Here is a 15294-nt window from a genome sequence, read left to right on the forward strand (position 1 = left end):
TTGTGCAAGGCGCTGCCTCCTCTGGTGGGAACCTTGGGACCTCGCCTTGCCTTCGCTTTCCAAGGGGAAGCCATCCGGAGGCCCAGTGCTCAGGACTGGTGGGCTGAGGCTGCTGGAGAAACGTTGGCGTTTCCCTCGTTGGGATTTCTTTGGGCTCTGCTCTGGAGCCTTCCCTTCAGGGGCGTTCTCTGGCCCTTGGATCTCATCTCTGGAAGGAGCCCAGCCATCCGCCTGGGCTGGTTCTGTCTCTGCAGCAGGGATCTCCAGCGAGGGCTCACTGCTCAGCACGTGCAGAGTGTCACCCAGCCGCTCTGCGTCTCTCTTGGCATCTCCGGGCGCGTTACCTGCGCTCACGTGTGGCTCTGCCCGCCTCGGGTTCTCCTCAGCCCTTCTCTCCCTCTCACCCTCGCACCACTTTGTTCTTTGTGGCTTAGAAAACAAAGCCTTTGGCAAGTGAAGGAGGTGCCTGCCCTTCCTGGGGGAGGGCCAGCTGGCCTGCATTTGATTATGGCAGCGCCTCCTCGTCCCTCCCCATTGTCCTTGCTGCTCCAGGCATGCCAGCCTTGTTGCTCTCCATCCCGTGAACAAGTGCTGCTGCCTCTGGGGCCCAAAGAGGGGCCGGGGCCCTTCCTCCCCTCGCTCCTGCGGCTCTCCATGCGCCCTCCCCTCCAGCAGCTCTCCGCAGGACGCTCCTGTAAGTACCAAGCGTGCAGCGCCCGGGCTGACGTGGTGGTGGCATGGGGATTTGTTTGGGAACGATGTGAAGGAGGCTTTTCACTCCACTGCTTGTGTGCGAGCACGGCCAGCATGAATCAGAGCGCTCTGTGTGCGTCTTTTGTGTGCTCCGAGCCCTCCCAGCTGCGCGCGTCTTTGCGGGGTCCCTCTGAATCCCAGGGTCACGCTCTGTGTCATACGGCAGTGCCTGGCCCTGTATCTCTCTTTTAGGGGATATTGCGTGATCCTTACAGATTTAATTGCATCTAGAAGTCGCCGTTGGCACCGCGTGCCTCCAGACTACCTGGGCGCACGCACGGGCAGAGCTTTTGCTCCGCCTCGACTTCTCTCAGAGGCTGTGGGCAGCAGGAGGGGGCTGCTCCCCCGGGCTGCTGCGGGGTTTGTGGGCTCCTGTCCTGCGAGTGGCCGAGACCGGCTGGCGGAGCTGCTCTCCAGATGTGACAGCTGAGATCCAGGGCATGATAAAGGAGCTGCCTTCATCAGCTGTCCTTACCTGCCGGTTCTCCCCCCGGAGGCTCACAGCAGCTGCCTGCTGAGGCTGCTTCTTTCTGCAGTGCTTGGGTTCTGATGGTGTACGGGACGTGGTGTCTCAGACCGTGGTTTTAAGGAGAAAATTCCAGTCCCCTTCAGGGAGTAAATTGTTGATGTGCTTTGTCTCTGACAAGTAAAGGAGGGCTGTGAATGCTGGAAAGGATCTGGGTAGCTGGGACCTACAAGTGGGATTTTCCTGTCAGAGCAGGATTTCTTTCTATCGCAGGCTGCTTGGCACAGGCTGAGTCAAGTTTACTGGAAGTTTTGATTCCCAGCTCTGGGAACAGGCTTGCAGGAGAATGGGAGAACGGAACCGAGCACCACGGTGTAAAAAGAGACATCAGAGGTGTCATTGTTGCAGCGTGCCTACAACAGGCACACGGGCACCGTGCCACTGTGCTTGTCCCCTGCTGTCGGTCCTGTGCAGGGCAGAACGTGGCTCTGCCCCCAGTGCTGCTGAGCAAATGGGGTTTTTGGTGTGGCTTATAAGAAACCCTCTCGTATAACCTGTGCTGTTCTCCCTCTGCATAGACTGACTTTTCTGGGGAGGGGCTGTGTGAAATGTCCCAATGACAGCTTTCACCTGGCTACTGGTGCAAGTACTGAGGTGATGAAGGAGCATCACACAGACAGGAATCCCCTGCACCGTGCCTGCCTGATGCTGCGACTGCTCTAAGGCGAGGCTGCTGTGTCTGACAGCAGCTGTCTCATCTCTCTTCCTCTCTTCTCTCTCTCCTCCCTCAGTTACCCTGTCCAAATCGTGCCCCTGGACACACATCGAGCCTGATTTGCTCTCTCCTTTCAGGGGTGTCCACTTTCATACGCAGCCTGAAGCAGTTGGGGGATTGAGCCTCGAGGTTGGAAAATTGATCCTCCTGTGGAGTTCATGCAAGGTTAATGCATGAAATCTCTCCTTTCTCCTTCCCGCCAGGTTTTTGTTGGCAAAGTCTTCCTGCAAGTTTAATAAGCCTCTAATGGTTACTTTCCCAGCAAAGGATATTCCTCTATCAGAAAGTTTCTGCTTTGTCTTGTAGTTTGAGATCGACCTCCTGCACAAACAAGGAGTCCTGACCATTTAAATCCAGTCTGCAGCAGCTCCCCCCAGATATTCCCTCTTGCAAAGTGAGTTATTTGGTTAATGTTCTGTTTTGTGAATTGTCAGGAACTTGCTGCTACATCTGCTGGCATCCAGGCTATTTTCTCTTGTTTCATCAACGACTTTGTTGCCAAATCGGTGTCACGGCAGTGTCTCTACCTCCCAGCAAGCTCCGTGACTGTAGGAGGAGGCTCAATGGCAGCACCTGCATTCGCTGCTCCTTCTGGTTCGCAGCACAGGTGTGAGACTGCTGCACAAGTTTGTCCCTCAGCGTCGGAGTCAGCAGTGCATTAGTTTGGGTGTTTCATGTGCTACAACCAAGTGAAACTCACGGTTGAAGGTGAGGAGTTTTTGGGTTGGTTGATACATTTTTGAGCACTTTCCCTATCACCTCAGGCTCTGCTCGAGTGCAGCACGAGGTGTGTGTGGCCTGGCTGTTGGGATCCTCGTGCTTCTCCCTCCCAGGTGCTGTGTGTGCAAGGGGGGCCACGTGTGCTGTGCTGCAGTGCCCTTGGTCACCAGAGCACCTCTCCGTAACTATTTTGTGGCATCCTTGGCTGCCCGTGAGCACCAACTGACAGCTCCCTGAGAGTCCGGGGCTCCCCGTGTGGGAGGCAGTGAAACCAAATCTCCTCCCAGGATCAGGACCCGCAGCGTTTCCTCCCAGCAGGTTTAGGGATTTCCCAGCTCGGGTTGCAGCTGAGCACTGGAGGTGCAAGTTGTGGTGCTAGCAGGGGCCTTTCCTCAGCTGGCCCCCAGCCCTCTGCGTGTGAGCAAGATGTTGGGCCTGGATGCTGCTTTCCCTTGGATCCTGGGACGGGAGCTGCGCAGGGTGACAGACTTTCTGCATGCTCGTGTGCTGGCATCCATCTGGATGCTTGGATCCTCCTGGAGGCTGGAATTCCCTTTAGTCACGGGAGTTCAATAGAGATCTGTTGGAGCAATCTGGCCACGGAGCTCCCCTCGGCTTACAGATGGGGCCGGAGCTCACAATGGCTCCATCTGCATATCAAAGCCCGGGCCATATGGACAGGGCTCCCCCGAGCACAGACCCTACAGTGGCTGCTCCAGGGGGGCTCAGATCCGTCCTGTGCCTCTCCGTGTGCTCTTAAACCGGGGACAAATCTCCTGCCTCGTCAGTCACCCAGAGGAAGGGAGGCCCAACAGCTGAGATAGGTATTGGGGTTCACTTTTGGCTCCACACCTCACCTCCCAAGGCAAAACTGCCCTCAGAGAGAGGGGGAAGAGCCTTCCCCTCTGCTCAACCACAGCAGTGGAGCCATCCCGTGGGTCAGCAGCACAGGGGTGCCTGTATTTGCTCCTGCAGTCCCCCACGGGCTGCTGTGGGGCTGGGAGAGGCGGCCGCGCAGCTCGGGCAGCTCCCAGCACATCGCCCAAGAATGAAGCAGAGGGGAGGCCGGGAATTGAAGGCTACAGAGACAGCATCAACGTGCCCCTGGGCGGGCCCCAGGGCTTGCTGGAGGTTTGGCAATCCCCAGCTGAGCGTGGAGGGTGTCATTAACGGGGAGCCCAGGGCAGACACCCACCACAGTCCCGTCTGCCCTCGCTGGCCTGCTCTTACCCAGGGGTATTTGTGCAGCGTGGCTCTGGTGATGCTGCCTCTCGCCTGTAGTAGTGGAGGCCACGCTCAGCGCTTCTGGAAGAGCTGCCAGACTTCTGGCCGCTTGGAGCAGCAGCTTGTTTATTAATTAAGGGATTTCCTTAATTGCTGTATGTCACACGCTGTCGTCTTGCACCCTCCTGAGCTGATAACGTCAGCTGTGTGTGCTGGGGTAACTGGTGGGAGTAACTGGGAGGGAGGGAGGATGGTCCTCACCAAGGCGGTGAAACGGCATCCGCTCTTGTTCTCATCAGAGGGGACTGTAAGTGGAGTTTCACTGACAGAAGAGCTTTGCAGTGAGGCACAGAGCTCATGAAAAGATGGGCAGCGCTTCAAACGCGAAGGGGCTGCTTTGCAGCAAACACAACCGTTGAAGTTGCTGGTTTTGCTGGGAGCAAACTTGGTCCCCAGTCCTCCGGGCTTAGGAGTTCTCAAATGTTGAGAAAATCCCCTTGGTGGGACAAAAGAAAGAAAAAAGGAAAAAAAACAGTGCCGGATCTACCCAAGCGTTCAAAGACACGACCGACCACGGAGCAAAACACAAAGGCTGAGGCAAATTGCACATCATCTGCTGCTGGGAGGCTTTCTGCAGCTGCGGAGCAGCTGTAGAGGGCGAGTCCCAGCCCCTCACTGCCCGGCTTCCCAGGGAGTTGTTCCGTACGTACACATGTAAATGCGTGTGTCTAGCTGTACATACACCTCTCTCTGTGTCTGGCACGGGTTGCAAGCTCTGAATCCAACGAAGCAGGGATTACCGTGGCTTGGTGTGACTCATTAGTTGAGTCAGCCTGCTCTTAATGAAGCCACCCTAGGTGTTTTTTGGCCGTCGCAGCAATTAGCAGAAGGGCCAGCACGCGTCCCGCACGCCAGCCCCAGCGCAGCGAGCCGCGGCTGCCCCGTGGGTCAGCGTGTTGCTGTCAGGAGGGCAGGGAGCGTGTGTAACGCCGTTTGCTCCAATTAGCTTCTCCTCTAATTTAGACTCTCCTGGACGTGTCGAGCCTCGCCGCCCAAAGGGGGAAGGAAGGGAGTGCTGAGCTCTGCTCACGTTCACCCAGAGTGCAGGAGCGTTTCCGAGCGTGGTGCTCTAACAAGCACACCCTGCCTGCCGCACCACCCATGAGGTCTGTGCAGCCAGGCCCCATCACATTTCCTGCTGACCATTGACCCATCCTCTTGTAGGGCACCTCCTCGTTCTCCCTCCTGATCCTGAAACCTGAGGGATTTATGGCCGGCGCTCGCCTCTCATCCTTTGCCCTCCTGCGGTGTTTGTACAGGGCCAGCCACTTGGTAACAGGCAGCAATGCAAATAGGGGATTGAAAGTTTGTTTTTCTTAGCTGGCTTTAGGCAAACTGGTGATTTGAGTGGTCTCTCCTCCCTCGCAGAGAGGAGGGGAGGCATTAAGAGCCACACAGCAACTCCGGAATCGTTGCGCTTTGTATTTCAGGAGGGTGAGTCCATCCCTCGGTGCTTTGAGCTGAGCTTCTACGGCTACATCCCGTGTAGGACATGGTTTTGATTAGGCTGCTCTCCGCTGCTAATGAATCCCAGAGAAGGCTTCACATGCAGTTCGGAATAGTCAAATGTGACAGGGTGGGGAGCAGGGAGCAGCGAGCCTCAGCACAGACTGCGTGGAGCTGCTGGCTTTGCTGAGTGCTCGCGCTCCCGGTGCGCCCCAGCTGCTGCCCGCTGGAAGTGAGCGGGGCTTTGGCTTTGCTACATCTTCAGAAGGGACCGTCCTGCTTCCCCAAAGCTCTCGTGTGCCAGGTGGCAGCTTGCTTTGAGTTTTGCTCGAGTTTGGGGTGTGTAGGTGTGTTTTCTCTCCGTTTCTGCGCTGTGCAAGGAAGGGGATCTGGCCCGCGCCCAGGCGGGCTGCTCTCCGCACACTTCAGTGCTTCTCGTGTGAAGCGCGGCCCCTTCCCCCCCGCCTGCTCTCCGGTTTCCAGGGCTCCTCAACCTGGTATTTAGGCGAGCAGCATTCGCTTGTGAATAGCCGGAGCCCGAGGTGGCCCTGCCTCAGTCCTGGGCCCTCGGGGATGGTGATCAGCAGGGAGCTGCGCTCGGCCGGGACATGGACCCGCTCTGTACCCACGGCAAGGTAGGATGGGGGGTGTTTGGAGGGGATTAACCAGCTTGCCCTCTGCGGGTCCTGAAGGTTTGCTCTCTCCCTGCCCTTTCCTTCGTGGGCGCTGTTAGTGGCAGTGGGTGGGAGGCTGAGGAAATTTCGGGTGGGTCCGAGTGAGCGGGGAGCCGAGGGCTTTCTGCTCTGCCTGCCTGGTCCCCGCCAGCAGGGAGGGCAGCTCGTGGCTGTCTGCGAACTGACAGCTCTCCTGCCAGGAAGGTTTCGGGCTAAATAATGTTGCTTTCGGTGTATTTCATTGTAAAGCAGTGAATTGCTGCTTTGGAGCTGTCAGTGTTCAAGGCAGTCCGCAGCCACGAGTCCCTGCTTGTGCTGTGCGCGCAGCAACCTGTGACAGGGGACAGCAGTGCTGCGAGCTGGGGGCAGTCCTCAAAGCCCCAAAATCATGGGTTTTGGAGGCATTGAGCCCCAGCGAGCACCTGCAGTGAGAAGCACAGCTGGGAGAGGCATTTTGGGGCAGGACAGCAGCATTTACCTCCGACCTGTGCTCCGGTAAGTGCTGTTGCTCTGTCTGCTGGTGCCCAGACCCCGGTGGAGCAGGACAGGCACAGCATGGGGGGCTTGGCCCCTCTTGTTGCTTGGCCCTTAGGGCAGCTTTGGCTGCCGTACCCACAGCTGCTTTAGGATTCCTGTCTCGTTGCTCCCATTGGGTTCAGTTTGGGGTTTTTACCACCCCTATCTCAGCTCCCCTGTGCAGCCGCTTCGGTGCGGAAGGAAACCTCCCTCGGGGCGTTTTTCTTCTGCAGAAAGTTAGGGAAGTTTGTGATCTGCCTGCTCAGACACCCAGCTGCCAGCGTGACAAGAGAAAACTCCTGTTACAAGAATTATCTCCCCACGGGAAGAGGTGAAAGAGAAGGCTTAGGCTAGGCAGAGGCAGCCCCTTCCAAGGACGGAGCCGGCGGCGATGCCCTCGCTGCGTGGCGTTGCTTCCTCCTGCGTGCCTCCATGGAGGGTGCTGCCGTTTCGTGTGCTTCCAGGGGCAGTTGGAGAGGGTGATGTGGCTGGGAAAGCCTTGGTGGCCACTTAGCATGTTCCCAAGCAAGCTGCAGGGCGTGGAGGGCTGCTCCCATTGTGCAGGGAACAAAGCGGAGCCATTCAGGAGCCTGTGACAGGCACTGGGGATGGAAGAAGGGCCGAGATGCAGAGTAATTCCTGCGTGCCGTGGAGTCCTTGCCAAGAACAGCCAGATAGCATATGAAGATGGGGTGGCGGGGCTGCCTCCCTGGGTGGCTTGCAGCCCTGGTTCCTCCTCGCCGAGCTTTACCCATCCCTGAGCAAAACAGAGCCTGCGAACGGCCTCTGGGTGGGATCATCACCCCTTGGCAGCACGACGGGAGAGGTGAGCTGAGCCCTCAGCCCGGGCTGACCGCCAGCCCCTGCCTGGGGGGCTGGTTTGCGTAGAAATGGAAGGAGCAGCACAAAACCCCATCACACCAGGCCATCTGTCGCTGCTGTGCGGGTCTGCCGGGCTCCCTGGCGCTCAGGGAATTAAAGAGCCCGGGAAGTGCAGGCTCAGCGGGCTCTGGCATCTCCTCTGCCTGCTTTGAGCCCCTCTCTCCCCCAGCAGCGGGCACTTCCAGACATAAAACCTGGGCTGAGAGAGCGGCAGGGCTGGGCCATCCCTGTACCGGGGCTGCTGCTGCCTCTGAGCGTTTTCCCCCAGCAGCTGCCGGCCCTACCGAAGCAGCTCCTTGCTCTGCATGAGTAATGGGGCTGGCTGCACGCAGAGCACGCAGCTGCAGCTCCAAAGAGCACCGGGGACGGCTGGGGCAGCGCCCGTGGCTGGGGCATCTGCCCCTGGAGTGACTCCTCGGCCCGTGGGTGGCCTCCTGCACGCTGCCATTCAGCTCTCCTCACGTCCTGCACACCCTGCCCTGCCTACCTGTGGCAGCAGCCTGGCACCCAGCATTTCCTCACCGCTGTCCCGACGGGGATGCAGCGTCTGTGTAGCACTTGGCTGTTCTGTTCCTGACCTCGAGGCCTTCTTCTGCGTGCCAGTACGGGCTGTGAGCTCTCGGAGCGAAGCCTGTCGGAGCGAGGATGCCTCTGGCTGTCAGGTGGGAAATGCTCTGAGGCTGACACTTTCCTTGCCGGCACAGAGCGTGGCTGTAGCTCTCCAGCAGAGCCACAGCAGCAGGGCCAGGCAGGTGAAGTGCCGGCTGGTTCACCCCAGGGGCAGAGCCTGTAGGGTTTCGGCACGCACGCAGTCTGTGGAAGGTGCTGGGCAGGCCTGTCCGGGGGTTTTCTCTGCCTTCTGCCTCAGATGTGAACAAATAACTCTGTGTTTTCACTGCAGCGAAGCTCCCTGCATGGTTAAACCTCGTCAGCCCCATTCCTGCCTCTGTCCTTTTGGGCAGAGCTGCATCAGCGAGGCCTCGTGGGCACTGCTCGTAGAGCCGAGCCTCGTGAAACCGCTTCCAGCATTCCTGTAGCGCTAGAAACAAAGTGCTGAGCTGGGTGCTGAGCTCACCAGCACGAGCAGGTAATGCTGCAGCAGGCAGGGCTGGGCAGGCTGCTGACTCCGCTCGGGTGCCAGCAGCTGCAGAAAACGCTTGGGCTGCAGCTGAGCTCGTGTGGTCCGGGATTCCCATTGCTGTGGGGACGGGTTGGGGTGACCAAAGAGCCCAGCTCTTCTCGAGCCATGTGCTGTGCCCTGTTGGGTCTGGGGAGCAGCAATCTGCTCCTGGATAGCTGGCTCCATGTCCTGCTGGGAGCAGGCAGGATGAGGCAGGAAGGTTTTAGGTTTTATCCCAAGCAGGGCTGTGAAGGTTCCTTCAGCCTCACCAGCCTGGGATCCCCTGGGATCCCCTCCCCAGGGCTCACGGCCGGCAGCGTGGGTGCTGCCGGGGAGGTAGGGCTGCGACAGAGCAGCCGGCACAGCTGAAGCCCTCCGCATAAGGAGCTGTTTGTTTTGCTGAATTGTGAATTCAGCCCCACGGTGACAATAGCAGCCCCCCCCCGCCCTCCGCTCACACTCGAGGAACTGCGTTGGCCACACACTGATCCTTTCTCCCGCCTCACGCTTTAGGCACCCAGCCGGGGTTATTCTTCCCCGAGTGCCTCTGACTGGCTCTTGCCTTTTGTTCTGGCTCCCTGCAGGCGTACGAGTGGGCCTTGGAAGGGATGCGACACCTCGCCTGCATCAGCATGGAGGACTGCAGCTCCGCCGAGCACTGCGCGGGGGTCATCAAGTGCCTGGAGAGCTACAAGGGGCAGCACCCGGACATCAGCGACGCCCGCTTCCAGGAGATGAAGGAGCTGGCCTGCGAGCTGAAGAGCGAAAAGGGACTCAAGCAGTGGAAGTTCGCGTGGTCCAAGTGCCAGGAGACCAAGCTGGTTTTCGAAAAGAAGCTGGAAGCGGCCCTGAGAACCAGGAGGTCGCTGCTGGCAGACCGCAAAGCGGCCGCGGGGGAGCAGGCACGGGCTGGCAGCGAGGCCGGCACCCTGTGCCCACGCAGGCACTCGGAGGGGGCCGCCCCCGGGCCGCCCTGGGACAGGACTTGCAGCACATCCCACGGCTACGGCAGGCCCGGCCGCTCTGCGGGCTGGACTAAAGAGCAGATCCCTTCTCCCACCCTGAGCTGCCCCGGTGATTTTGGTGCTGGGGACGAATTTGCCTGCCAAGCTGCTCTTGGGGCCGGGCCACACAGCGGCCGAGTTCCTTTTGGAAGCGGGGCCGCCAAGTCGCCCAAACTGCCCGAGGAAAAGTCGAACCTGGAGAGCATTTTGGAAAGCCTGGAGGTGAAACCCTCCTGCGCCTCCACTCCATCCGCTGGGAAGCCCCCTCCCAGGAGGATGCTCCGCAAAGCCCAGAGCTTCGACCTGCCCTGCGGTGAGAGCCTGTGGTCGGGCTGCCAGAGGACGCTGAGCGAGCCGGCCAGGTACGGCAACACCGGCGTCTTTATTAAGGGGCTGGAGGTGAGCAGCACGGAGCTGGTGGACAGGACGTTCGCGCTGCGGCAGGGCGCTCACAGCTGGGCTGCGGACTGCCTGCTGGAGGGACAGAGGGGCTGCGGCTCCGCCACCGAAGCCAAGAGCTGGGGCAGGTGAGTGAGCGGCTGCAGCGCTCGGCGCTGCGGCCTCGGGGTGGGGGAAAAAGGGAAAGGGAGGTCTGCTGTCCTGGCTTTTGTTCTGGTCTTTCCCTTCTCTTCGAGGATCTTAACTTTGCTGAGCACTGCAACGTGCCCAGGGATGGGAGAGCCCAGGGATGGGAGCTGCTCCTGAGAGGGAGTCGCCAGGCAGGTCTTTCAACTGCTCTCCTTGAGGGAAAAAAAAGTTGAAAACAAAAAAAAACAAAAAACAAAACAAAAACAAAAACACTTGTAGGTCTCAGAGAACTGAGAGCTGCCTGGGGTGATCCCGCACAGGGCGGTGCTGGGAACGTGGTCAGGGAACGTGCGTGCACCTCAGTGGCTGTGGGCACGGAGCAAGGGCACGGGACCCCCACAGGAAACCTCCCCAGCAGGGAAAGTGCCCCGCAAAGGGTCCGCGTGCCTCCCGCACCGAGCTGAGCCCAGCCCTGTCCCCTGGGTGGCAGGAGGCAGCCCCGCTGCTCGGCCAGCCGGAGGAGCTGCGAGGAGAGGCGCGTTGGCAGTGGTTAGGGCCGGTGCTGTGCTGCCTCGCAGTGGAAACCTGGGACCTGGAAGCACTCGTCTCAGGGCAGCGCGGAGCAACGCGTGCTGGAGGTGCTCGTTCCTGGTGAGCTGCAGCCCGACAGCCCCTGCATCCAGAGCTCCTGTTCTCCCAGCGTTAGCAGTGCCTCCTGCAGCACCCAGTTGTGTGCTCACACAAGTCACTGGGATTTCTGCTTTCCCTCGTGTTTGAGGAGCACGCTGACCTTGGGGGCACCTTGTTGTGTCCAGGAGCCGGGGCTGGGTGAGCCCAGGGCCGTGTGTCCTGCCGAGAATGGGGCTTCCCTTCCAGAACAGAGAAACCAGTTGTGTTCCTTGGGTCTGCACGGGCTCTGGCAGGGTCAGCTGTCACAGAAATCCAAGGCGGGACCCGGGGAGGGCTTCTGTAGGGCTGCCGCAGCGCAGCTGTGGTCCGGCTCCCTTCAAGGCCGAGCGTTCCCTCTTGCAGCAAGCTGCGGCACATCATTGACGAGATGGTGACCACGGAGCGGGAGTACGTGAGGTCGCTGTGCTACATCATCGACAGCTACTTCCCCGAGATGGAGCGCCTCGACCTCCCCCAGGACCTGCGGGGGAAGCGCAGCGTCATTTTTGGGAACCTGGAGAAACTCTACGACTTCCACAGCCAGTATTTCCTGCGGGAGCTGGAGAGCTGCTGCAACCACCCGCTGCGCGTCAGCCACTGCTTCCTGCGGCACGTAAGGCATCGGCACCTTCTCCTGGGGGCGGGCTCCTCCGTGCTTGGCTCCTGTGCTTTGCATTTGGCTGCCTGTTGCCGTGCTGCTGGGCTGTGGCTGTTTTTGGGAGGGGAGAAGCGCCCTGTGCTGGCTCTGGGGGCGTGCGTTGGGTCACTTTGCAGCCCATGGTGTGGGTGGGGAGGGGGCGTTGAGGCTGTGGTAAGGGCACGAGGTCTCCTGGTGCGTGGTGCTTGTGCTGAGCCCAGGCAGGTGGCTGCTTAGCAGGTGGCTGGTATCTCCTGGGGTGTGTAACAAGCAAGGGCTAGCAGGAAAACGAGCTCAGAAGTCCTGGCTACTGTGGGAGTAGGAAGACAAGAACTCACCCTGGCTCTTGCTGAACTTAAAGCCGAGTCTTTGCCCCGATGCCTAGAGGAGGCTCTGGGGCAGCCTGGGAGAGGCAGAAGGATGGGAGTCACCAACCCCGGGGCTGTCGCCGGGTCCTGGGTCTGCCTTGGCCTCACGCGGGGCTCTCTCTTGCAGAAAGACCAGTTTGGGATGTACGCCTTGTACAGCAAGAACAAGCCGAAGTCGGACTCGCTGCTGGCCAGCCACGGGAACACCTTCTTCAAGGTAAACCCCACTGCCCGTCCCCGCGGTGCCTCCGGGCGTCGGGGTCGCTGCTGTGTGCAGCCCGGCCCAGCTTCCCTGCTTGAGGTGTGCTCGGCGCTGCTGCTGCCTGCCTGGCTCTCTGCACAGCTGGGCAGAGATGTGGTGGGTGCTTTGGGAAGGAGCCCAGCACCCGGCAGCACCGATGCTGTTCCTTGCAGAGCAATCTGAGTACCTCAGTCAGGAAGCTGAGGGCTTGGGCAGCCGCGGTGGCAGTGCCTGCACGTGGGGAGCTGCCGCCCTCACTCTCTGCTCTGCTTCTCAGTTCAAGCAGGTGCAGCTGGGGGATAAGATGGACCTGGCCTCCTACCTGCTGAAACCCATCCAGCGCATGAGCAAATACGCCCTGCTCCTGAAGGACCTGATCAAGGAGTGCAGCGAGGCGCAGGAGCAGGAGCTGGGCTACCTGCGAGCGGCTGAGGAGATGGTGAAGTTTCAACTGCGGCACGGGAACGACCTGCTGGCCATGGACGCCATCCGCGACTGTGACGTACGTTGTGGTGTCCTCTGCTGCCTGGGGGTGGCCAAGCCACGCTGCTCCCCCCTCTCTAGGTTTGGGGTCTTTGGGCTGTGTGCTGAGCATCCCCGCAGTGGGCAGGGTGCCCCTCGCTTTGCTAGGGGAGGCAGCGAGTTTGCAGGAAGGAGTTCAAAGTGATGCTGATGCCAGGGATAGGTAAAAAGTAGCAAGGTGGGACTTGGAGAGGCACATGAAGGACAGCACTTGGAGGAGGAGAAACAAAGCAAAAAATCAGTCTGTGGCAGGGCTCAGGGTGGAGGGGGATGAATCTAGGGCAGGCGGAACTGAGGTGCTCGTCTTCTGGCCCAGATGTGTCCGGGCTCCTGGCGGGTTTCTGGCTGTCCTTTCCTCTTGAGCTTCCTCTGTCCCCCAAGAAGGGCCAGGCTGGTGCCTCCAGTTGGCACCCCACAGTTGGCTTTGTCCCAGATCTGTGCGGGGTGATGGGAGATGGTGTCTGTGGGCCGGGCCTTAGCTCTGAGCCACTTGTTTCAGCCTGGTGTGGCCCCTGGCTCCAGGGAGGTGGGTTCCCGTACCTCTTCCAGGTGACAGTCACCACGCGGGCCACGCGTGGGACCCTGCTCTTTGTATCCAGGCCTGCCTGGCCCTGGCTTCCTGCTGTCTGGGGGAGCTGCTGGGGCCTTACCAGGATGTTCCCCGTGGCCAGGTGAACCTGAAGGAGCAGGGGCAGCTGGTGCGGCAGGACGAGTTCACCATCTGGCTGGGCCGCAGGAAGTGCCAGCGACACGTCTTCCTCTTTGAGGACCTGATCCTGTTCAGCAAGCCCAAGAGGATCGAGGGTGGCTTTGATGTGTATATCTACAAGCGCTCCTTCAAGGTAAGGGCAGCTTTGCAGATTGCTCTTGGGCAAGAGGTGGCTCTGGACTTCTCCCTGAAGGTTGCCTGTCTCCTTTCATCGGGTCAGCTCTCTCCCCTGGCTGGCCCGCCACCAAGATTCCCCTTTCTGCCCCTGGTGCAGCCCCGGCTGATCCTTTGCTCTTCCTTTTTCCTGGCAGACCGCAGACATCGGTCTGACGGAGAACTCTGGGGACAGCGGGCTGCGCTTCGAGATCTGGTTCCGACGACGAAAATCGAGCGACACCTACATCCTCCAGGCCAGCTCAGCCGAGACCAAGCAGGCTTGGACCAGCGACATTGCCAAGATCCTGTGGCAGCAGGCAGCCCGCAATAAAGGTGTGATTCCTTCCCAGGGCGTCTGTGCCGCAAAAGGTGCGGGAGCCCCCTTCAGCTCGTGCTGTCCTGAGTAGGTTTGCAGCCTATTAGCAGGCAGCTTTGTGTGGCAAGCAGCCGTGTGCCTGCATGCAGCCTCAGGAGCATGTGCTGGGGTTGGCTGGGTGCTGTCCCTTCCCTGCCCCTCGTCCCAGACACCTTGACAGCCGTCCAAGCTCTGTGTGACTGTGGACACCTGCCTGGACGCTGGGAGAAATGGGAGGTGCTAGCACAGGGTTTCCTGCTCTGTGAGAGTGGCCGTGCTGCTGAAAAGCTCACTCAGTGCTCTGTGAGAGTGGCCGTGCTTGTGAGAAGCTCGCTGTTCTCCCCACAGCTTCGCTATCGGAGTGGCAGCTTGCCTGGCTCAGGCTGGCTGAGCTTATTCTTCACCCCAGGCTTCCTGCTTGGATCACACTCACAGGCAGCATGGCACTGGGCGCCTGAACCAGAGCAGAGCATGAGGGGCTGGTCGGTGCAGTCCTCAGGCTGGGGAGCAAGGGGGAGAATGGATCTGATGCCGGCAGCTCAGGAGCAGCCTGGCCCTGGGGCAGGGAGGGCCGGGGCAGCCTGGCAGGCGGCTGTTACACCTTGCTCTTCCCTTCAGAAATCCGCATGCAGGAGATGGTGTCCATGGGCGTGGGCAACAAGCCGTTCCTGGACATCAAGCCCAGCGAGGCAGCGATCAATGACCGTGCTATCGACTACATCATGAAAGGCAGAGGTAAGTGCCAGCCCGCCCTGCCCCCTTGCTGCAAGCGAGCCGGGCGGGACTGACGCTCAGGGCTTCGTTGTGTTTTGTGGCAGGCGCCAGGACCAGAGCATCAATCGCAGTGTCTCTGTTCGACCATTCCAACCCGTACAAGAGGACGCAGGCGCAGCTCTCTGCTGGCAGCACCGCTGCTGCGTACGGCCCTTCCTCCTCCTCCCTGCTGGGGCCCCTCAACCTGCACATGTACCTGGACCAGGCTCTGCTGCCAGGCGTCCTGGCCCCCAGGCGCCCCTTTGACGTTGGTGCCTGCATCGAGGAGGATGAGCTGGAGCACGAGACGAGCAGCCAGCCCTCACTGAGTACGTATGAGCCGGCCGTGCTGCAACACACCCGGGGATGTGACCCGCAGCCCAGCCTCTCTGTGCCATGGGCTTGTCCCCACGGCTCGCTCCCCGCTGTGCGGTCACACCAGGCTCCCTGGAGTCATGGCACACCCTGCTACATACCCACACTGCCCTTCTACACAAGCTCCGTTCCTGCTTTTGCAGGAGCAGGCTTGGTGCCGCATACCAGGGCTGCTGTGGCCTTGGAGGGCAGTGCTTGTGCCTCTGCCTGCCTTGCCCCTCTGGTAGGAGGCGTTAAGTTCCTCGCTTTGGCCAGCTTGGTCCAGTGACCCCGTGGCTTCCCATGCGTGAAGCTCTCTGGCTGGTACAGACAGAGGGACAGGAGCAGCAGCGCGTGTCCTG

The 15294-nt window shown here is 60.2% G+C and overlaps 1 protein-coding gene across 6 annotated transcripts in view; it reads left to right on the forward strand.

Moving 5' to 3' along the window:
- Positions 1–15294, forward strand: part of PLEKHG4 (pleckstrin homology and RhoGEF domain containing G4) — a 78307-nt gene that overhangs the window by 58669 nt on the left and 4344 nt on the right. For 5 of the 6 annotated variants that reach the window (XM_082770152.1, XM_082770148.1, XM_082770147.1 and 2 more), the window contains 8 exons: positions 9221–10167; positions 11201–11450; positions 11970–12059; positions 12361–12585; positions 13277–13447; positions 13626–13839; positions 14444–14560; positions 14644–14907. In XM_082770152.1, coding sequence (XP_082626278.1) covers positions 9221–10167; positions 11201–11450; positions 11970–12059; positions 12361–12585; positions 13277–13447; positions 13626–13839; positions 14444–14560; positions 14644–14907 — 2278 coding nt within the window. The remainder of the gene's footprint in view (positions 1–9220; positions 10168–11200; positions 11451–11969; positions 12060–12360; positions 12586–13276; positions 13448–13625; positions 13840–14443; positions 14561–14643; positions 14908–15294) is intronic. The other variant, XM_082770149.1, reaches the window with a different exon arrangement.

Source organism: Aythya marila, assembly GCF_965140915.1.
Source record: "Aythya marila genome assembly, chromosome: 12".
NCBI lineage: Eukaryota > Metazoa > Chordata > Aves > Anseriformes > Anatidae > Aythya > Aythya marila.